The sequence below is a fragment of the Salminus brasiliensis genome, chromosome 8, assembly GCF_030463535.1.
Source record: "Salminus brasiliensis chromosome 8, fSalBra1.hap2, whole genome shotgun sequence".
Taxonomy (NCBI): Eukaryota; Metazoa; Chordata; class Actinopteri; order Characiformes; family Bryconidae; genus Salminus; species Salminus brasiliensis.
The window spans coordinates 21,085,283-21,108,283 of NC_132885.1; the positions used below are offsets into that span (position 1 = coordinate 21,085,283).

The 23,001-nt window shown below is 39.8% G+C and overlaps 3 protein-coding genes across 4 annotated transcripts in view; 2 read left to right on the forward strand and 1 right to left on the reverse strand.

Moving 5' to 3' along the window:
• Nucleotides 1-402: 402 nt before the first annotated feature.
• On the forward strand, nt 403-7,681 carry LOC140561133 (Golgi pH regulator). Its single transcript, XM_072686089.1, has 14 exons — nt 403-594; nt 851-910; nt 2,133-2,236; nt 2,339-2,445; nt 2,558-2,659; nt 2,760-2,880; nt 2,989-3,069; nt 3,185-3,294; nt 3,708-3,796; nt 4,453-4,545; nt 4,642-4,737; nt 5,830-5,919; nt 6,081-6,146; nt 6,267-7,681. The coding sequence occupies exons 1-14, from the start codon at nt 553-555 to the stop codon at nt 6,471-6,473; spliced, it is 1,368 nt and encodes a 455-aa protein (XP_072542190.1). The 5' UTR covers nt 403-552; the 3' UTR covers nt 6,474-7,681.
• Nucleotides 7,282-14,056, reverse strand: pdzk1 (PDZ domain containing 1). The gene is made up of 9 exons (XM_072686088.1): nt 14,040-14,056; nt 11,652-11,863; nt 11,213-11,444; nt 10,983-11,119; nt 10,702-10,897; nt 9,447-9,643; nt 8,892-9,182; nt 8,414-8,719; nt 7,282-7,912 (listed from the first exon to the last, which is right to left on the reverse strand). The coding sequence occupies exons 2-9, from the start codon at nt 11,856-11,858 to the stop codon at nt 7,862-7,864; spliced, it is 1,617 nt and encodes a 538-aa protein (XP_072542189.1). The 5' UTR covers nt 11,859-11,863; nt 14,040-14,056; the 3' UTR covers nt 7,282-7,861.
• Nucleotides 14,057-19,730: 5,674 nt separating this feature from the next.
• cckbrb (cholecystokinin B receptor b) overlaps nt 19,731-23,001 on the forward strand; it is a 29,814-nt gene continuing 26,543 nt past the window's right edge. The window contains exons 1-2 of one of the 2 annotated variants that reach the window (XM_072685184.1): nt 19,731-19,821; nt 19,933-20,085. In XM_072685184.1, coding sequence (XP_072541285.1) covers nt 19,944-20,085 — 142 coding nt within the window. In that variant the 5' untranslated portion in view covers nt 19,731-19,821; nt 19,933-19,943. Of the gene's footprint in view, nt 19,822-19,922; nt 20,086-23,001 lie in introns of those variants that run through there. The other variant, XM_072685183.1, reaches the window with a different exon arrangement.

Sequence of the window (23,001 nt, forward strand, 5' to 3'; positions counted from 1 at the left end):
CTTGTCGTACCTAAGATGTTTTGTGCCGTAGTTATACAACATATGTCACTTTTTATTAATTCATGCTCATATACCACATATTCCACATACCTGCATTGAAATACGCTTCTTTTGCAAGACGACAGAGTAACAGTCTGATTGTGGAAAAATATGATCAGAAAAATAAAGTATTCGGACACGGCCGCTTCGAAAAAGCGGCAACTTGTCGCCCCCTGCTGTTTGATTTTACCACTGCTCAGGAACACATGCTTAAATAATGTTCTTCGTCTTTTTATTATTATTATTATTATTATTATTATTATTATTATTATTATTATTCGTAGTAGTAGTAGTAGTAGTAGTAGTAGTGTTTGTCGCTGTAAAGTCGATATGCTAGGTGATGACGTCACCGTGCGACGGAAGCGGTGCAGTAGTGAGGACGCAGTGCTGCTGTCTGTCATGAGCTTTACAATGAAGAAGACAATAATCGTCAGATTTCAGCAGTGACAGAGTTCACGCCGAGGACTGAGTCAGTGATATGCAGTAACTCGAAGCGTCTGGTATTTAGTCAATATGTCTTTCTTCGTAGATTCAGTGATCATGTTCACCTCTCAGGTCAGTGTTCAGCTAACACGGCTAGCTGCTAGCATAGCTAAATAATCTAACAGCTAGCTAACACAAACACACACACACTGACACACAGTAGATTAAATGGTTTCGCCTCTGCTATACTGGAGCACAGGTTCACAGAATGCAGCAGGTTTTGATTAAGATAGTTTCTTAATCTGCTTTAAACATTAGCTACTCGCTAAGCTACACTCAGCTGTCAGCTGGACAGCATTTACCAACGTTCACTGTGTTCTCTTCACAGGTGCTGTTTTTCGGATTCGGGTGGCTGTTTTTTATGAGGCAGTTGTTTAAAGATTATGAGGTATAGTGTGTGATAACAGTCCTCTATGATATGTCACTTCATCTAGTGCTAGCCATATCCTGAGAGGTCTCTCATTGAGGGACTTGAGAAGCTTGTTTGCAGGGAACTAGTTTTTCTGTGACACTCTCAGAAGACCTTGCCACATACACTGTACGTCCAAAGTGTTTTAGACCCCTATTCATTCACTGCAGTAACAGTGTCTACCTTTTACACTATGCTTTACACTAGATGTTGGAACGTTGCTGTGAGAATCTGATTGCATTTAGCCCCCAGAACATTAGTGAGGTCCAGTATTAATGTTAGACGATTATTTGTTGTGCACAAATGGCTCTCCAGCTCACCCCAAATGTATTGGATGGAGCTGTATCGCTCCAGAGAACGCGAACCCGCTGCTCCACAGCCAAATTGTATATAATATATTGTTATATATTCTATAAGATAGAAGTTGTTTCATTGCAAATAATCAATGTTCAATTTGTAATGGGTAACAACACTGCTGTTTTGTGGCAGACTAGGATTTGATTCCCTAGCCAGGCAAGCACTCCATGCTACACCAATAAATATTTATTGATAATAAAAACTCCTAATGCAAAATTCACCTATCTGCATAACATGATTCAGAAACAAGTCGCTCTGACTAAGAGTGTCGGCCAAATGCCATAAATGTAAATCAGCAAGCTAGAGGACGATTGGTTATCCTAGCTATAGTATTCTCAGAAAGGTTTGGGTAAAGCTTGTTTGTGAGGTCCTCACAAACCTTTTTGTGAGGTTTGTGAGGGGCAGTGGTGGCTGGGGCAGTGGTGGCTCAGCGGTTAGAGCGCCGGGATATCGATAACAGGGTTGTGGGTTCGATTCCCGGGCTCGGCAAGCTGCCACTGTTGGGCCCTTGAGCAAGGCCCTTTACCCTCTCTGCTCCCCGGGCGCTGGAGTTGGCTGCCCACCGCTCTGGGTGTGTGTGTGTACTCACTGCCCCTAACACATGTGTGTGTGTGTGAGTGTGTGTTCACTACCAGATGGGTTAAATGCGGAGGACACATTTCGCTGTACAGTCCACACTGTACAGTGACGAATACGTGCACCTTTATCCTTTATCCTTTATCCTTAAGTTTTCCTTGTTATTTCAGTGGCAGTGATCAGGCCTGTTTTGTGTATTACTGTAAATAAATCGCAAAAGATGAATTCTATATCAGTGGTTGCAGTCATGCTATGTCTTCCTCTGTAGGTACGTCAGTATGTGGTGCAAGTGGTTTTCTCCGTCACGTTTGCATTTTCTTGCACTATGTTTGAACTCATCATTTTTGAAATCCTGGGAGCATTGAGCAGCACGTAAGTGTCTCATTTGTAAGCTATAGCAGTACCAGTTTTCAGTAGATTTGTGTTTATTTTATGTGGGTTTTATATATATATATATATTATTCTCTTTTACAGGTCCAGATACTTTCACTGGAAGCTGAATTTGTATGTTATACTGCTGGTTCTAATCTTTGTAGTGCCTTTCTACATTGGCTACTTTGTGGTCAGTAACATACGTCTATGTAAGTGGGTTTTAAGTTCTGAAAAATCAGAGCCTTGTGCATGATCTGGATGTTTGTGTTTTTATTTGTACTTTGTGAGGTTGTAAGTGATTTTTTGTATTGTGGTTTAAAGTGCAGAGACAGAGGCTGCTCTTTTCCTGTGTGGTTTGGTTTACCTTCATGTATTTTTTCTGGAAACTTGGAGACCCTTTCCCTATATTGAGTCCAAAACATGGTAAAGGCTGAAACTTTTTATTTCAGAAAGCCTCAAATACATTTAAGGCAAAGTGTTAAAGGGTGTTCCATCGTAATGTGGCTCTGTCTCCGTCCCTCAGGCATTCTGTCCATAGAGCAGCTCATCAGCCGAGTTGGGGTCATCGGCGTGACACTGATGGCTCTGCTGTCTGGTTTTGGTGCTGTGAATTGCCCTTACACGTACATGTCCTATTTTCTCAGGTAACTGTGCAGACCTCAGATACCATGAAGAGCTCAGAAATGCAAAACTTCGATTAGAGGCATGAAATTTTCTGCTGTAGTCAGGATGTCATGATTTGTTTCTTGTAGGAACGTGACAGACAGTGACATCTTGGCTTTGGAGAGGAGACTTCTCCAGACCATGGACATGATTGTTAGTAAGAAGAAGAGGTGAGTTTGGAAAGGAGAGACCAGTGGAGAGAAGGCATGAGAAGGATGGTTATTACACCACTGTGTATCACTTGGTTTGAAATTGGTGGTGAACCATGTGCTTCTCCATGTGTAGGATTGCCATGACAAGGAGGCAGATGTACCAGAGAGGAGAGGATCAAAATAAGCAGACCGGACTATGGGGCATGATCAAGAGTGTTACGTCTGCACCTTCAGGCAGTGAAAGTATCCTTTGACTCTACCATTATTATTCTGTGTTATTATTCTAATTTCAGTTGCTTTGAAAGAAACAGGTCAGTAAATATTCTTGATCCAGGTGTTTATTGGGATTAGGGATTCTTACTAGTTAGCAGGTTTTGGAACACTGTTGTCTTAACCTATGGTTGGCTGAGTAACCTGTGGTTTCAGAACAGTTTTCTGTACGCCTAATGAATATGAGAGATGCCTTACATGACTTGCTGTTGGAAACACATGATGAAGGAGTTGTGAAATGCTTCTGTTTTGGTGGCATTGTTCAGACTGTTAACTCTGGCCATTTACTGCCATAGTTAGCATCAACATTGTGAACAGTTATATAATTTATATGTATATGCTCTTCCTGATGTGTAATGTGAGATTCCTTAATAATGTGATTGCAGACTTGTCTCTGATCCAACAGGAGGTAGTTGCTCTTGAGGAGCTCAGTAGGCAGCTTTTCCTGGAAACAGTGGACCTGCAGGCTACAAAGGTGAAGAGCAATTGTCCTACCCATTTTAGATGCAATTACATCCATACCAACCTGCACAAGTCTTCTTCAGGGTTCTTTGGAACAATGGCTGGGGAACTAGATTTGGTTTTCTAAAGAACTTTTAAATGAAGAGTGTCTTTAAAAACACTCTTCGTTTGAGAGAAGAGTTTCTTTTTGGTAGGTTCTTTGAGGGACACGTCTTATGTGGCCAACCTGAAACCCCTTTTAAGCATGTACTTAAAATTTGCAGTGTTTTTAGGTCTTGCTATGTCTTGCTTTTTCATATCATGCCGTTCCCCATCCGTCCATCCATCCATCCAGCCATCTGTCAAATCTGTCAAAGCCCTTGTCTGGAGTAATCAGAGGCCCTCTTGTGTGTGTGTGTGTGTGTGTGTGTGTGTGTGTATATATATAATATATATATATATAATTTATTTATTTATTTATTTATTTTTAATGCATGTTTTGCATTATTTGATTTTTAAGACTCAACCTATTCTCCTGGGTGATATGTTCAGCGATGTAACTGAATTAGTATTTTAGGCTGTAGCCAGTGGAATTTTTCAGTCCTAATATTTTCCTTAAATTTGTGTTTGTATTCCTGCAGATGTGCTTATCAGGATTAATGCTATTCTGTGCTCTGTTTGTGTCAATAGGAACGAATAGAATACTCAAAGACGTTTCAAGGGAAATACTTCAACTTCTTGGGATACTTCTTCTCCATCTACTGTGTGTGGAAGATATTCATGGTAATTTACCATGCATCCTGTATTCATATTATAATCTACACAATGAGAATAGATGTGAACCTATAATAATACACTAACTGAATGTGTTTTCTTTAGGCCACAATCAACATAGTCTTTGATCGTGTCGGAAAGACGGATCCTGTGACGAGAGGAATTGAGATCACTGTCAACTATTTGGGCATCCAGTTTGATGTGAGTACCTAACCTGCATATCTTGTTTTTTTCTGGTATATCACAGTTTTAAACACACATTTTCATTATCATAGACTGTTTAAAATACTGGCATAAAATTTAAAAAAATTAAAAAAATAAAAAGAAGTACAGAAACACCTTATGGTGTTAATTTGTTCCAAGACTCACAACTTTACTTAAATAAAACCTTTAAAAACACCTTAGACATAGTATAAACCCTTCTATCAAACCTAATCAAACCCATGAAGTTATTTTAAACATTCTTTGTAATACATTTATTCATGCTAAATGATAATAATGTAAAGAAAATTATAAAAAAAAAAAAAAACATGATGGGTTACATCAATTTGGGCCAGAGGTAAAGAGAAAAAAATGGGCCTATGTGAAACTACTCAGCAACCCTTTCACCCTTTTTTATGGCTTTTTATCATAGTCACCTTATCTTCCAACGATATGCTTAGTATCACCAGCACTAGAAGTAGCAGTAGATAGTAGTAACTTTCTTCGTTGCATTGGGGACAAATAGTAAAGTCGCAAATTCAGTTCACAGACACTGCAAATAACACCTACGTTAAACAGGTTTAAATAAACTGCCATGAGTTGAAAGTTATGGAAGTCAATTGCATATAGACACAGCATGGTGAAGGGTGAAATGAATACTTATATCTGCTGAGTAAAAGAATGAAAAATGTGTAGTCTAACAATTGATCTTAACTAAGTATAGCTGGTGTTTGTCATATCCCTTACTCTGAAGTCTTGTAAACTTAAACTTTCTTTCAAAAAAAATGTAAGCTTCTACTAGTAGCGGAGAACAGTTACACAAAAAAGAGAAAAGAAGGTGCTTTTTTTTTGGTCCATGCTTGTAAAATATCCACTTCTAACAGAATACCCCTGTCTCTGTAGAGCATGTCTGATTAGTCTCTGTCTAGATAAAAGCTTTTATTCGCTCTTACCAATTTCACTCAGCCTCTTACACTCTTAACCAGGGCTATTTCTCTGCTCCTTCTGAGAATGGCTGTCCTACTTTGTCTCTTTCATAATGACCACAAAGCATGTTGATGCCTCTGACTTCACTCACTAATCTTGTTCCAGGTAAAGTTCTGGTCTCAGCACATTTCGTTTATCCTGGTGGGAATCATCATTGTTACTTCCATACGAGGCCTTTTAATCACTCTGACTAAGGTAAAGCTTATGACCAGTTTTGATACAATCTTGCATTATTATTTAATAGCTAGTTTAGTAAGGAATGGGCCAATGGAAATGATAGATTGAGGGTAATTAGGATGGAAATATTGTAAAATCAAAGAATGTACTTCTACTGAATATAAGTCTCTTGTTTCCAGTTCTTCTACGCCATCTCCAGCAGCAAGTCGTCCAATGTGATAGTTCTGGTTCTGGCCCAGATCATGGTAAAAAAAAAAAAATAATAATAAATAAATACTTAAAGCATATTTGCCCAAATAGTTTTGGCTTTAGTTATATATGTGCAAAGTTAAGAGAAGTCACAGTGTCACTCTCCCACTCTTTAGGGGATGTATTTTGTATCATCTGTGTTGCTGATGCGTATGAGCATGCCTCTGGAGTACCGCACCATTGTCACAGAGGTCCTAGGAGAACTGCAGTTCAACTTCTATCATCGCTGGTTTGACGTGATCTTCCTCGTAAGCGCTCTGTCCAGCATCCTCTTCCTTTACCTGGCACACAAGCAGGCACCCGAGAAGCACATGACCCTGTGACCCTGTCCCCCCTTTCAGAACAAGACTTCTGCTTTCTAAGGGGCCTTTACTTCGACTGGGACTGAACTTCCTGAATCAGGAAGGGCCTAGAGACTGATGTTTAATGGGATTTGGGTTTGTGAACATTGAAGGTGGAGGTCTAGTTTGGATCAAATTCTATTTACATGGATGGGAACTATTATGGAAATTAAGTACAGGTTTTCTTCTGTGTTCACTAAATATTTTTTAAGTGATTGTTTATAAATATTGTTTTCCTCAACCTTATTTTGTATTTTTTCCCATTTGGACCAGACTTATTTACTTAATGGCACATAATTAGGATGCGTACCTGTGTCACCGGACAGTACACTGTTCAGTTGTTTAAGCAGAGGATTTTACATTAAGTCGGCATATTGTAATTGTGATGCAAAAAGCTAAGTATCTCCATTTTTGCCATTTTCACATTTTTCAATGTTTTGGAATCTGGCAGTTGTTTGTTAATTTGTAGCAAAATCTAATGATGAATGGACCAATAGAAATGCTCCAAAATTACTGCATTACTGAATTCTGCTTTGACTTCCATTAAAAGTTTTTTTTCCTTCTCCTCTAAAGTTGCCATTTTAAAGAGACAAGGTTTTTGCATCACAGCTATGATATGCTGTTATTTATAGACAAAGACATTTTAAAATTGCTATGCCAATGTGAAACAATAAATATACCTTCAGTGCTCAGAACAATGCAGAACAACAGAGACTGACTATTGAGATTTTATTTGATAGTGACTTTATTTTTATTTTCTTATATTTTATAACACAGAGGTGGCTCAGGGCTAAGGGATCCATCTTCTAAACACGAGTCTGTGGTTTAGTTAGCTCCAGCTTGGTCAGCAAAAATATGTTCTTGAAGGTATTTTAGTTTTCGCTGCACAGTACAAAGGAAAATGTGTAAAAGATGAAAGAGTACAGTGTTTAACCCATTACCCAAAGCATTACCGTGCAAACAGGTCACTCAACAGTAGCATCGGAATATTTGAGGAAAACATTTCACCTTCAAAACTAACATTTCACCTTCAAACTGCCTACAGAGAAACTACAGAGAAAGAGCATTACAGCAAAGAAAACCCACCAGTTTATGGAAACAAGGAAACTATCTGGAAAAGTGCATCTCAGTTGTGCCAGTTGTGGGTAAATTGTGGAGACTCAGATACTTGAATAAATATTTTTAATCAATGCTGCTCATTTTCATTTCTTAGTGTTATCCTGGTTTGTGAAGAAGACAGAGTCCAGGAGTGCTTTCCATTTAATAAAATGTCTGTTTAAGACGGGTAATTATTTACCATCTCAAGACATTTTAACTTTGTCATGTAAATCGGTGACGCATAAATATCAGTATGACGTGCAGTGGTGTTCTCAAAGCCTCTCATCCTCTTCTGACGAGGACGTAGATGATACGGAAGGTGTCTAAAAAAAACAAAGACAAATCATAGTTAAAAGAGAAAAGACAGTGTTCCATGTATGATACTGATTATAAAAGTATTGACAAAAGTATTGGGACACCTGCTCATTCATTGTTTCTTCCAAAATCAAGGGTCTTTATAATAAAATAAATGAATAAGAGTTTATCCTGCTTTTGTTGGAGCAACTTCTCTACAGTCCAGGGATGACTGCTGTGAGGATTTGATAGCATTCAGCGACAAGAGCTTTAGTGAGGTCAGAATATTGGATGCTCCCCACCCTCATCCCCGCCTCCTCAACTCCTCCCAAATGTACTGGATGGAGCACCATCCATCATTCCAGATAACACTGTTTCACTGCTCCACAGATCAATGCTGGGGGGCTTTATAGTCCCACACCTGGCATTGGGCAAGTTGCCAATAGGTTTATGTTTATCTGCTCCAGAGAGTCCTATTCTGTTGCCAGTACTTCTCTACAGGACATTAGTATCTGCTGAATGGCACTAACCCTTGCTCGAAGCTGAACTGGTGGAGAGGGTGGTCTTTGGCGTTGTTCCTCTTGTGCAACGGCAGGGGCACATGGCTCTGGTGTGTGCTCTGTGGCCAGCAGCTGTTGGGTAATTGCAACTCCTCTGGCTTTCAGGAAGTCATAGGCTACCTTCTCGGCCACTAGGAGGACCAGTGTGTCGCCACTGCTCCGGATCATTTTCACAACTTCCTCATGCGTGCTCTTTTCCACGTTCATGCCGTTGACCTCCACTACAATGTCTTCATCCTCCAGCCCAGCTTTTTCTGCTGCTCCACCTTTCACCACCTGCCAACATAGCACAATGCGTATAACTAGAGTTTTACTAAAGCATCTACCAAAGCTGTATCAGAACTGCCATAATACTGGCTCGAGAATCCAACACACCCCAGTTACATTTATTTGTGGGCAGGAATGGGAAAAAGATTCTGCTTATAACAATAAACAGCTGGATTCTCACATCTTTGATGTACTGTCCATAGACTCCTTGAATGCCATTGAGGTGGAAGCCATATCCAGCAGAGGTTTTCACCAAGCGGCACAGTTTGGGTTTGTAGGATTCTTCAACAGGAGCTGCTGGCACTGCTGGTACTGCGGGTATTGGGGATGGTTCTGGGGTTGGTGCTGGAGCTGGAGCTGGAGCTGGAGCTGGAGCTGGTGTTGGGGCTGGTTTAGATTCAGACTCAGGCAGACTTGGCTTGGGCAGGGAACCTCTCATTTCCTCCCAGTAAAGTAAGGGAGATGCACCACCCTGTGATAGGACACCGTAAAAATAATGAAAATACAACTTATGGCAAATCTCTCAAACCAATTACACTTACACTTAAACCCAAATAAGAACTGTTAAAACACATCTGACATTACAGTCTAATGTTCTTAATCTTCAGATTTCAATGTTACCTTTTAGCTCAGAAAACAAGTCACACATAAAATGTCATTTACTGAGTAAATTACATGTATTCTCAAATAAACACATCTGTAACTGAAGAAGAAATCAACATAAAAAACAACACACCATCCTGTATAGTTTGTCTGTTTCTTCATCCACCACCAGGAGGCAGCATCTCTTTCCAAGCTGGCGTATTTTATCCACTACCTGCTCATGTGTGCACTGATCTACCACCTCACCCTCCACAGCCACCAGCCGGTCCATCTCCCGCAGCCCTGCTCTCTCTGCAGGGCTCCCACGGTCAATTTCGCCGATGTAATGACCTGGAAGGCATTTGGAGTTGGGGATTTGTGTAGTTAGAAGATATTGCACTTCAATTACACATGTTATTAGTATTTTTATTTACTCTCAGTTGAAAGAAAGAAATAAATGTAACGTACTGAAAGGTAGAACTGTGACAGTGGTGGAGTGATGGTTGAGCATGGCTACTACAATGGAGCAATATATGCTTTTTGGAGTGTTAGTCAGAGTGGGGTCAGTGGATAATGGATATTGAATTGGATGAATCTTAAATCATGAACAGTTACACTTGAACAATCTGTACTTTCGGGCTGGCTATTGCATGGCTGATTCTGAGCTCTGCTGAGAGAACAGTTTTGTTGTACTGTACAAGTATAATGACAATTGGGGTACTTATATACTTCTTCAAATAAATTAAGACTAAGTCTTTGGAAACCAAAGACTAAAGGCATAACTGAACCATGTTTCTTTGAATAAACAGACCCATGGGCCTCCCATTCCCCAATACCTTTTTAGGAAATGTCTTGTGCTCTTATAATAATGAATCCCAGTATCCTTGTAAATTGATCAAATCCCAAATAGGAAAACATTGGTTAGTTTTCTACTTAAGAGTAGGTGAATAAGGCCCAATGTGCATGCTGCAAAGCAAAATTCTCTGTTTGCAGTTTGTCTTTTATTGTCTAAAAAATACAGTCAAACTACGAGAATCAACCAGTCAGAATTATATTAAAAGTCAGAATCAATAGTAGCGTTTCACACACTGGCCGAGAACTAATTGTTAAAAATCTGTGTTTTAGAGTGGACAGAATGAAAACCTGCTATGAGAATTGCACACAACAGATAAATAGATAATCAGTCTAGTAAAAGTGCAGTTAGTAACTCTTAAGCAACTACATGCCATACTTTAATGCTTAAATGCCACTTCACACATATAGGCATATAGATTGCTTTCAATTGCATGTGCAGTTGCATGCAAGGCAGATGTACTGAGATTAGAATTCAGTTGACTTTGCTCCGTGCAGCATCTGTTGTAAAGAACTGGACGTCAGCGTTTTAGGAGCAGTTAACTATTACTTCATACCTGGCATTTTTGGGTCTTCCCTAAGGAAATAGCCATAACCATCAGCTCCCTTGGTCATTTCAGCAATACGGGGCTTCTGAGGGAGGTGCTTCACTGTGGCTAGCCCAGCCCCCAGTTTGATGTGTTTGTTCTTGTAGAATTTGTCTGTGTCTTCATCCGCCAATAAGAACATCACGCTATATCCAGAATCCTTGATCTAGCAAGTAGATGGATGTAAGCCAAGCGTTTCTAAAAGAAACTGAACTTTAAATCTGGAGTGAAAGTGTTTAAGCTTTGTTTACCTTTTTTACAACCTGGTCATGTGTAGCACCCTCCACATTTTCTCCATTAATTTCCACTAGGCGATCGCCCACGTTAACTCCTGCCTTATCAGCAACCCCTCCAGCGATTACATCCATCATGGAGATGCCCTGTTCACCTAGAAACATTGATCAACCGTCAAATCAGTGTCCTTGAATTTTACCTGACTAGACTGATTCACATCAATGTCCTAGTCCATAACCTCTCTCACCTTTAGTGGATTTGACGGAAAAGCCAAGGCCACTGCCACTGGACTTCTGCAGGAAGCAGAGTTTGAGTTTAGGAGCTGGGGCAGACACTCCGTTCATAATGGGCTGGCCCTGAGTGGGTTGGGACTGTGTGTCTGCAAGGTTTATCCCATTCTTTTTGGCCTGGTTATATGCTTCCTCCCCCAGGACGTGAAATGTGACGGTCATTCCACTTTTCTTCACCAGATCAGCAACCTGCCACGAGCGAACAGAGCAGTATTGGATTATAGAGGAATCAGAGACCTTTATCAAAACGGTGCTCTGCTAATCTTTTTGATAAGAGAAAATAGCAATCACTGCTCTGAACTGTCATTAATCTGCATCACTTTCCATAATTCGAACGTTAATGTAAAACTATTCAAGTGTAAATGCCTTGTTTACAGTTTAATATGAACTTTATACCTGACTGTGCTCCAGGTTGTCAACAAAAGTTCCATTAACCCTGATGATCCGATCTCCATCTTTGAGCCCAGCCAGTTCAGCAGGACCACTCATCTCCAAGGCCCGAATCAGATGACCTTCCTCCCCCTGTTCAATCCTCAGGAAGAAGCCAAAGGTCTGTCCCTCACGCTTGGTAAGAGAGATTACTCGAGGTTTGGGCCCAGCCATCTTTCCTAATAAAGGAAAGAAATCATTAACATAAAGATGTAGCTGAAGCGAATTCCACTAATTTTACTAATTCCACAAATTTTGCACAATTCAGTCACTGAGATAAAAGCAATGCCATTCAGGGCTGGGTTTCCCAAAAGCATCTTTGCTCAAAGAGAAGTTAGGTGTCTTTTAAATGGTCAGCCAGTTTAATAATAGTCAGGTTTTTATATGTAATGTTGATCATAATAACATGTATGTATATTATAAATGCATATTTAAAAAAAATTTAATGCTTTAGGGCAAACCTGTATCTCAAAACTACAGTTAAACCAGGTCTCAGAATTCAGGCAGCATATCTGTAACCAATCCATCAAAAAGATATTCTGTAAGGTAGTTTTTTGGTTCCTATCATAATTTTAGGAAGTTTTTTGTAATTCACAAATAATGACTTTTTAATTTGAATAACTAAAGGAGCTTGAATAACTAAAGAACGGTGGAATGTCCCTTTAAGTCCTCCAACATGTGATGGCATGCTTTTGCTGTGCTATTCTATATCTAATCATAATGATTACCACATCATCATCCTATACCTGCCAAGTGATTTTACAACACATGCTGTTGTAAAAATGTCAATTGCACTGTCAGTTACAAGCGTTTATCGGTGGGGTGTGGCGAATGGCATTCTTACACAACAAATTAAATTCCTACAATGATACTGAGTAATGATTAATATGTGAACACTGAGAAAAAAAATGGACAAAAATGACCCTGTTCAGAAACATACTCCATTATTCATTCATACACTTTCCATAAAAAGATACTGTACAGATGCATTCTCGTTCTCCAAGGTGCAAACAATGAAAATGTATCCCCACATATATACCTTATGTACAAAGGAATGTTCACTTTCTCAGGACCTTTTCATAAGCTACATAAATGCCGATTGTATGGGGGCAAGGCAGCTTTAAAAAGAAAACAACTCCAAAGAAATATAGTACAGTTATGTTCCCTAACTGAAGATACTGAAGATGTATCTGTGAGGGGTAGAACCCCAGTGACAAGAGGTACCTAAAATGGGTATCCAGATCCAAACAGCACTTATCCATTCACTTTAGAACAATTTAAATCAATTGAATATGGTACTAGTTTAGGCACCCATTATTTGTGGTATAACGAATAGTAATTACTGTAAAGAATAGCAGTGGATGGAACTGGTGCTATAAAGAATGTAGGGACAGGGTGATCACCCTGTTCGTAGGATTGTATGTGATTACTGTGAGTAAGTTGAGATTTGCAAATTATGGCAATTATTCAGAGCTATAAAATCAGTACCCTGTGAGAGGTACCCAGACTGAGGACATGGAGGTTTAATAAGAAGATAATACGCTGACATTCACAGAATGTTCTTTTGCTCTTCGATCGTTAATTGTTAAACTGCAGGTGCTATGGCAAAGTGCTCTACTTGCTGGAGTGGGTGCACTTTGCCTCTGTAATAAATAAAATCTCAGTATATGTCCTTGTCAAGAGGAAAAAACCTTAACATTTGAAGTCAAGTAAAGAGATTTTATTCCAAGCAGTTTTGCAGCATTTCTATTGGTCCAGCTAATGGTTTATAGCAAATTGCAAAAACCATCATGCACTTTATTACTCCAGCTATTCTGCAAGATGGAAGCATTTAGTGATTAATATAAGCACTGCTTATCACTGCTGCTTTACCCATTATTAGCCAAGATTACTGTAGTTGTGCTATTCTGACTGCATGGCTATTTACTCTAAAATCAGAGCATTGGATAATCTGCGAGTTCATTTAAAGTTGTCAAATCAGTAATAAACCATTTAATTGATACTGATCTGTAAACAAATTTGCTGTTGCTAGATTGTAGCTTTCATCAATAACAGCCTCCTTAACAAATACTAAGCTTGTCACTGTTCAAGATGCAAGCCCTTAATATCCCTTTAATATCATGATTCTAAGGACCAGTGTAGATTGAGATTTAATATTTTAGGAGCCAGCAGATAGAGCTAACTATACATAGCATAATGAAATATTGAGTAAATCATTAACAAGAAAAAATTAGAGCATGATCATTCGATTGACTAAGATTTGAATTGATACACCTCAGCTTTAAGGTTTTCATTAGGGCATCAGTTGCCTGCTCCAGATGCTAATAATGTGCAGGACAGATAGATGCCACTCACCTGTTCGAGTCCTTTGGATGTCCGTACTGAAAGGAGGATCTTGCCTCTTCTTACACAGATGTTATCTAGCTGAGTGTATCAAGTCAGTGGCGGACTTTGACAGGCCAAAGGTTGACTTAAAGAGTGAGTTATTTAACCACGTCTCGTGGCCGGACGCCTCTTCTCGGTGTTGCTATGTATAATCATGATCAACCCTGTAAACCGCAGCAATCATAAACTTTGGTCAAAGGATTTGAGCAAAGGTGAGAATCTACGGGGGGCTGGGATGAGAAGTGTCATGATTCTATTTCTAACCCTGTTCATTTAAATGAACTGTTTAAAGGCTTATAAGGCTGTGCTGAAATAAGAAATGTAATTAATAAAAAAATATGTCTAAGACTTTCCTCTGCAATTTGTAACATGCTATATAAAAGAGTGTGACATGATGCCCACATCTCCTCTATCAACTCAAGATGTATGCTGGTTTGGCTGGATGGCCAAGCAACTGTATCCAGGGGAGGGGAGCGCCATGCCGGCTGCCTAGCTGAAGCCAGTAGAGAAGCATGGTGTGACAACAGTGAAGCTGTGTCCTTAGAATTTTGACCTTAGAATAGCATCCAATGCAAAATCTCACAATAACAAGCATTTAAAAAATGTTGTTACAACGCTATTTGCAAAAAAATTATGTCTTTCAATAGCATGACTGACATTGTATGATTAGCCATGTCTTAAGGCTTCTAATTTATTTTAATGTCATAGTACTTATTCCCCATTACTGGTTACTTCTAAATACTTCTTGGCAACCAGCACTGTTGTTTTCTCCAATATAGTTATTTTATAGTTCTATTATCTGATATAATATACATTATATGGACACAAGTATTGGGACACCTGCTTATTCACCAAACTCATTCATTGTTTCTTCCAAAATCAAGGGTATTAAAACAAGTCTATCCTACATACATGTAAGAGCAGCTGTCTCTACTGTCCAGGGAAGGCTTTCTACTACATTTTGGTATTTGGAGTATTTCCTTCAGTGACAAGAGTGACAATGACAGTGACAAGATCTTGAGATTTTGTATTTTACATGTAATATTCGAACTTGTCCCTTGACCTAAGAGACACAGAATGTTATTGTGAGCCTTTAGGCCAGCTGAAGCCTTTTTTGCATAATGGTTTTGATCTTTGTCCTCTCAAGGCCACAGATCCTTAAATTAGCATACGCATTCTGATTTAATACTGGCAACATGCCAAGAACAGGTCAGCTAAGGTCTCAGCGTGTTCATTCAAGGATGAGACTACATGTCTGTGGTCCTTCTGAGACCTGTTTGCTGTTCTGACATTGCACAGTACACACAAGCCATAAGTCTCTCACACTGGGCCTTTTTTTGGGACATTTCTCTTGTAATTTTGTCTCTAAACCCCACTTTAATGGTTTTGGAAATGGAAACAACAAAATCAGTATGTGATAAAAATGTGTTAAAGTCATACTGTAACAAAAAACACATAATTTTATCTCCTTGATGAAAAAAAAAAAAACATTACAAAATCTAAATAATTCAAGAACACTCTTGAGGAGGTGGGTGTATCACTGTCAAAGTCTACACTCGAGACGCCATGAAAGTAAAAACAGAGGGTTTACTTCAATGCAAATGCAAACCATTGGTAACACTCAAGAACAGAAGGTGAGATTAGATTCAAAACATCTGAACAAGCCTTCCCAGTTCTGAATTTCTGTCCAGATGAAACCCAGATTTATTTGATTATGAGAGAAGAAAAGAAAGGATTCATGATCCAAAGCACACCACATTAACTGTCAAACTGTTATGGCATGGGCATGTATAGCTGCCAACAGAATTGGGCTACTGGTTTTTACTGATGATATGACTTTACCTGAATGAATTATAATGTGTATAAAGCTTTACTTTCTGCTCAGATTCAGTCAATTGTTGCAGAAATGGACTGGTGTTTTATTGTACAGTTGGATAATGATCAAAAACGTGCCCCAAAAGCAACAGAAGAGCATCCTTTTACACTTACTTCAGACAAATATGAATGCTGACAACCGCACAAACAAGCAGCAACAGAAGATGGCTGTAGTAAAGACCTGGACAAGCATTATATTTATAATCATGTTAATTTGTCCCATTACTTTACACTATTAAAAAATAAGGGACTTTGCCAAAAATGGCTGAAATTCCTAAATGGGTAATGCAACATGTGGGTTAAACCCATTGAATGTAAGCCAATAGTCTACAGTTTAGTTTGCATTAAGGTGGAGGACAGTGAAAAAATGACCTGTCTGTATATTCAAACATTTCCTAGCTAATCACACAGCTAAAGATAATTGAATGAAGCAATTTAAACAAGAAAAATACTTGGATTGTCTAACCTTAAAATACAGTTTTGTCCTCTGTGAGAAACTTATTGACATCCTAATACATTTTATGTCTCAAATAATTGGGACTTCACATGTTTCAGAACCAGTTGAAAAGTCAGTAGATCCAAACTGACCAAATTCACAGAGGAGTGATTCAAACACACACACACACACACACACACACACACACACACACACACACTGCACTCACTAAAGCAATAACATGCCTCAGTAGGCTGCCTTTTCAATACCTTTTAATTATTGAGCAGCTGAATGTTCTGCAGTAACCTTGAAGGAACTGTACACCTTTGTGCCAAAGAACAGTGTGGTATAAATGGTACAAACAGCTCCTTTTTGTAGGCTTTCGCAACCAAGTTAATATTGATGAGCTTTTATAGACTACTTGTTTCTGATATAAACTGGTAACTGGTGTTTATGTATATATTGGATCATTGTCCTGCTTGTATCTCACTCACTCAGATTAGATTAGATTAGATTAAGCAGTAATATGCAAACACCTGTTCACAAAAATCTGGAGAACATTGACATGTATGCATGCATCACTGAGTGGGCCAGTGACTACTGACTGCTTGGGACCTCAGACCAAAAGTAGATATGTATAAACAAATACAGACAAAAAGTCCTTTAATTTGTTTAAATGGCTAAATAAACATCAACAACCTGTCATATATTAAAATTTAGTTTTGTTCTTAACTAATAGGATACTGACTACCAGCCATGCACACATCATTTTAAATATAATGGTATTCATCTAATTTCTTCTTATTATTTTATTATTATTATTATTATTATTAGTAGTAGTAGTAGTAGTAGTATTTTGCATGTATTGTTGCTGGAGTGTGGGGGGCCTTCAAAAATATGTGAGCCCAGGGGCCTCTCAAGAATATAATGGATTATCATACATTTGCAGTTGAGAACCCCTGTTACAGTAACTGTTTTTGTAATGAAGCTCTGATATGTTTATTTCTTAAATTTGTAAACATAGGCTGTGATTGCATTGTTCGGATCAATAAATGTTTTAAGGCTGAAACCTTTAACTGCAATAAGAAACTGAATTCAGTGTCTTAATAACATACAAAATTGCTAATTTTATTCATAGGTGATTTCACCCAAAATTCACAGGGATAGCTGTGTAAATAAGATTAGCATCATTGTTTAAACTCACACAGATGTTTTTTCGAGTTTTCCATTTGCTTTCATTGCTCAGGTTATGTCCCGGAACTAGGCCTTATTTCCGAAAAGCTGGCAGCGAGAGTGTTCAGTGTCAACACTCAAGATTCAGCTGTGTGCTGCCATGCTTTTGGGAAAGCCAACTTTGGCTGTGGAGTGTGTCATTTTTCAGTGTCCACTAGGGGATGCCAGTGTTTCGCTTCAAACCTCAGAGCATAACTTTTTACGCTTCTGGAAGCAAGGCCCAGATCAGGCCAACACTGCCCACTTTCATTGGGCCAATTCCAGACCAATTGACATCTGCCATTCTCTACACAAACTTTTCCCACAGAATAGACAAAATTCCAGATCCCAGAATTTACCATCATTACCAACACTCTGTCTAAATTATTAATTATTAATAATAAAGTTACTTAATACTTAAGGGACTAGAATGTGTAGTACATTTTCATCTTCTTCACCAAGTAACAACTGTCAACAGGGTCCATATCTCATATATATATATAGGCTCAAAAGTTATTGGACATTATATTTTACTAAGACGTTGCCTCTTTAGCTCTTTAGCTAATCAAAAATGCAACACAATATTACACAAAATTTCAGCAAAACCTAATACACAGTCTTTCATAAATTTTAAAAATAAATGAATATGGCCTGTTATTAAATAATTAGTAGCAGAAATAACAGTTTGCACACACTTTTTGTTGCTGATGCTTCTCAGGTCTTATTTTTATGAGATATTCTTGAGTCAACTTACATGTACTGCTTGTTTAAGGTCTACCCACAAATACTTTCTGATATTTGGGTGAGGGGACTGTGAGGGCCTATCCCAAAAGTTTCACTCTGTGTTTTTTTTTTTCAGATGATCTATAATTTCTTTTGAGATGTGTTTTGACTCATCCTCTTTTCAGACTTCAGCCTTTTCACCGATGTATTCATATTTGCATCCAGGATTTGCAGGTATTTTGTGGAATTCATGCCAATGGCACTGCCAGCAACACATCCCCAAATCATGTTAGACCCACCCTCATGCTTCACACGCTCCCGGAAATGCAGTTCCTTTCTTTCCCCAAGCATACCATTGCTGATTGTGGCCGAAGAGATCTATTTTATCTTCACCAGTCCGCCGTACTTGCTTTCAAAACATGCCTGGCTTCTCTTCCGTAGCGCACTTTAATAGGTGAGTTATGTGAGGAGGTCATAGTTAGATTTCCAACCGACGACTCTTCCCTAACGGCCCTCAGTTACCTCCAGTTCTCTGTGCACGTTTAACATAGAAAAAAAAGTTGCAACCACAACTGCAAGAGATAGGACCTTTCTGGGGATGTCACCACACAGCCTGGTTAGACTGTTCCATTTGTGTGCCCAATGGGCCACTATCAAAGACCCACCCTACCTCGGCTGCAGCCAAGGTTTTGGAACGCAGCTCGTAGCTCATCTTGACCTCCACAGTTCCCCTGAACTGCTGTTTCTCACTCACAGACTGTCTTCTTATAGTGTTCCTTTGTAGGCATTGATCAGACCCTTATAGATTAGATCTTTAGACAGTTGATTATCGGAACCCATGTGTTAACGGCCAGTGAGCTGCCACACCATGTCACCATGACTGAGACTGGAGTGTGATTCCCTGTCTGGGTGGCTAAGCTGTGTTGTCCTTGGGCAAGAATCCGAAAACTACTTTGGCCCACCTGTGTATACGAGAGTCTGAGAATGAATAAAGTAAAATAATGTACTTCTTGGTTGATCAGCTATGGAGGCTGTGTTTACTTTTCCTCAATGGCCTCCATTCCACGCCATGCCATGGCCTTCATTCAGCCAGATCTGCTCGAATATTGCCGCATTTGGCCCAGAATCATAAGCTATCTGGTGAGGGGAGGTCTTCCCAGTCTTCCACTCTGTTGAAGACCCCTAGCACTCTTACTGCTCATTTTCCATGCCCCCCTCCCCACACTTAAGGCTTGTGCGCAAACCCTGACACACCCCCACAAGCAACACACACTCACACACATATGCACACACTCCTTATGTCCCATGCGCTCTCCCCGTCTCTCTCAGAACCGACAGGGCGCTGATGCCAGGAAACCTCTCTCTCTCTCTCTCTCTCTCTCTCTCTATCAGACACTCTCTCTCTCACTCACTACTTTATAACAGCTGTGCGCCACAGAGAAGAAAAAAAAACAGCAGCAAAAGCGCATCAAGACGCGAACTTCAAGCAGCTCCGCTGAACAGACAGTAGGTTCCTGACTCTTCTTGTGTTATAAGAAGACATTTTTATGGAGATTTCATAGAAACATAGACATATGTCGTAGCTGTGTTTTGGAGGAAGGTGTGAAATGTCGTTAGTAGGACACGGCATGGATTTACGCATGCTGAAGAAGATGCTGGAGTGTGTGGGCAGCCTGAACGGCTCGGCTGTGAACGGGACGGACAACACGAACTCCACCTGTGGCCACGATGACGCACTGTTTCCCAAGGCGCCGGACTCCAAACCCAAAGGTAGGACTTCTCCATCATCTCCATCAGGCTACAGACTGGAGCAGCCCGCGATCAGACTCTTTGCAGCGTTTCTTTGGCGGGAAATAAAGAGCAAACTTGCTGGTGTGTGAAATCCCTCCAGCCTCAGAGGCTCAGCAGCGCGCATATGGGTGGGTGGCAGCCGATGAAATATTCATGTTTCATCTTTTCTGTAATGTTAAGACTAGAGCAACGCTCTCAGATTTGTACATAAACAGTCGAGGTCTTCTCAGAGGCTGCTCGCTGCGCGCTGGTGCAGTTCATACAGTTTTTTTCATGGCTGTTGTTGTTGTTTTTTGGCTCTTTTTAGATAATGAATAATTCAGGGTCTGGGCGCGCGCGCGCGTGTGTGCGTATACGGTGCGCCAAACCTTATAGAAACGCACCGCCGGTGTTACTTTAGCAAGCTCTTTAGGAAGGACTGTTTACTGGAGTCTGCATTATGGAGCAGTTTAGGGCTGATTAGCATCGTGTATTATCTCACAGTTATACACACTGTGTTGACAAAAGTATTGGGACACCTAGAATATATATAAAAAAGGAGTCTATCCTGTCTCTATTGTCCAGAGAAGGTTTCTACTAGATTTCGGAGCAATGCTGTGAGGTTTTGACATCAGGATGTTTGATGATCACCACCCCACCCTCTCCCTAACTACCCAACTCATCCCAAAAGTACTGGATGGAGCACCATCATTCCAGAGAACGCTGTTTCACTGCTCCACAGCTCAACGCTGGGGGACTTCATTGCCCTCTAGCTCACACCTGGCATTAGACATTGGTACAACTTGGTTAATGTCTATCTGCCCCTTTATATTAGTCCTATTCCTCCTCCTTAGTGCTATTCTGTTGGAAGTACATCTCTACAGGGACTAGACAAGCTGCGTGCATTTGCACATCTCTGTCAGCAATGGGTTCAACTTCAACTAGCTAAACACTTGCAAGATAGCAACTACTTGTTCACATAAGAAATTCGCATTAATTTGTACTGTATTTGTGTTTAATTACATGTAGTATATCGTTTTTGCAAGCAACACACTCTTAATGCTGAGATAAATGGGTTTAAATGATGTGCTTAGGTGCTGAAACCTCTCAGATAAACACATATCATGTATTTAGCTGAGGTGATGCCACAGAAATGCTTTTGGTTCTCTAAAGAACCTTTCATTGGGTAAACCAATTTTGTAAGCGCATTGCACTTTATGTCCAGTAGTTTTCAGTTTTAGCTTCACACACACTGTTTATATAATCTGCACAGAAAAGCATTGCCAACAGAAGGGACGCAGCAACACATGAGCTTAAGGTCACCATGGCCAATGCCAAGCATCAGCTAGAGGGGAATAAAACCCCCATCGCTGGGCTGTGCTGCAGTGGAACTGTGTTCTTTGCAGTAACGGAGGTCGGTTTAGCACCTTTGGGATGAGTTGGAGTGATGTTTGTGGTCCAAAACTGATCCAACATCAGTAACTAACTTCACTAATGATCTTGTGACAGAATGCCATCAAATCCTCACAAACAGCTATCTTATGAAAACCTTCTGAAAGGGACAGAGGCTGTTACTGCAGTGAAGGAGAGATGCTTTCCCTATTTAATATTCTTCATTTCAGAAGAAACGCTTGAGGAGGCTTGATGAACATAAAGGGCTGGTTTTCCAGACATGAATGGAGCCTAGTCTTGGACTGAAGTTCAGTGCCAAAGGTGGAATCCCCATTGAATGTTCTTTTTAGTCCAGGATTGGGCTTAATCTGGGTTTGACCCAAGATAATGAACTTTATTTATAAAGTTTAGAAAACCTCCATATAATGTAAGGTCCAACCCTAGACCCCTTTAAGGAACCCTTAGTTTTAAGAGTACAGAGTTTGATCTGCGTGTTGAAATCCGGGTCTGCATGTTCAGTATGGTGTTCATGATGTTTCCAGAACAGCACCCGTACGTTGTGTGTGGAGATGACAGATTCTTCAGTTAAAGATCCAGTTCCTCGCCTACTCTCTCTCTCTTCTCTGCCTCTTTGTGTGGCTTTGTCGCATCAGTCAGCACTTGGCTCCTGGAGGGCAGGCTAAATTTAGAGCATGTAAGGGCAGTGAAGAGCTTAATCAGTCTATGCTCAATTATACACACATATGTGCACCCCCCCCCCCCTCCCACACACACACAGGATTGTCCACACCTCTATCAGCAGAAACTGCAGTAGTCTGGTCCCCATGCCGCGACACACTCTTTAACTCCACCCTTACTGGTGAGTTATTATATTCATGACTGCTGACATGACATACTGCTTCAACCCAGACAATATCATGATGATGAGAAAAGCAATAATAAGGAGAGGAAGAGCACAGTGACTAAGACGCTTCCGTCACAGCAATCAGAATCAGCAGGGAAGCGCAATCACTTTTTGTGAGAAAAAAAGAAAAAAGTTGTCGCCCAGTGATATGAATCGGTAAATTACAGTGATCGTTTCCACACCACATGATTCTTCTGCCACAAAAGCACACACTGAAGGAGTGCTGAGAATGCCTTCTTTTACATTCACCTAATGTGTTTTAATAAGATTTAATGTAGCTTTAATATATTTCTCATACTGATAATGAAGAAATGGCCAGATCATAAATATATACTGAACAGAAATATAAACACTACAAAGGCTTATAAATAAATGCAGTTAAGCTGGAATTTAATGGTTATAGAACACTGATTGGACAGAAGACTAGGAGGAGGGGAGCAGGGACTGACGCAGAGCTAGGCTAAAACTCAGGAGATGATTTAAGGAAACAGCAAATGTAACATTAGTGTTTTAGATTTCTTTCCAGCTATTGTGTTTTAAGCACCAGGCTTTATATATATAAATATGTTTTAAATGAAATGGTACAAATAGGTAGCTTTGCTCAGTGACAGTAAATGGAT

Coding starts and splice junctions, on each gene's coding strand:
- LOC140561133 (XM_072686089.1), top strand. CDS start 553: ATGTCTTTCTTCGTAGATTCAGTGATCATGTTCACCTCTCAG. Junction 2,660..2,759: donor TATATTGAGTCCAAAACATG/GTAAAGGCTGAA, acceptor TCCGTCCCTCAG/GCATTCTGTCCATAGAGCAG. Junction 4,546..4,641: donor GTGTGTGGAAGATATTCATG/GTAATTTACCAT, acceptor TGTTTTCTTTAG/GCCACAATCAACATAGTCTT.
- pdzk1 (XM_072686088.1), bottom strand. CDS start 11,858: ATGGCTGGGCCCAAACCTCGAGTAATCTCTCTTACCAAGCGTGAGGGA. Junction 9,644..10,701: donor GGAAGACCCAAAAATGCCAG/GTATGAAGTAAT, acceptor AATGCCTTCCAG/GTCATTACATCGGCGAAATT. Junction 9,183..9,446: donor CAGACAAACTATACAGGATG/GTGTGTTGTTTT, acceptor GTCCTATCACAG/GGTGGTGCATCTCCCTTACT.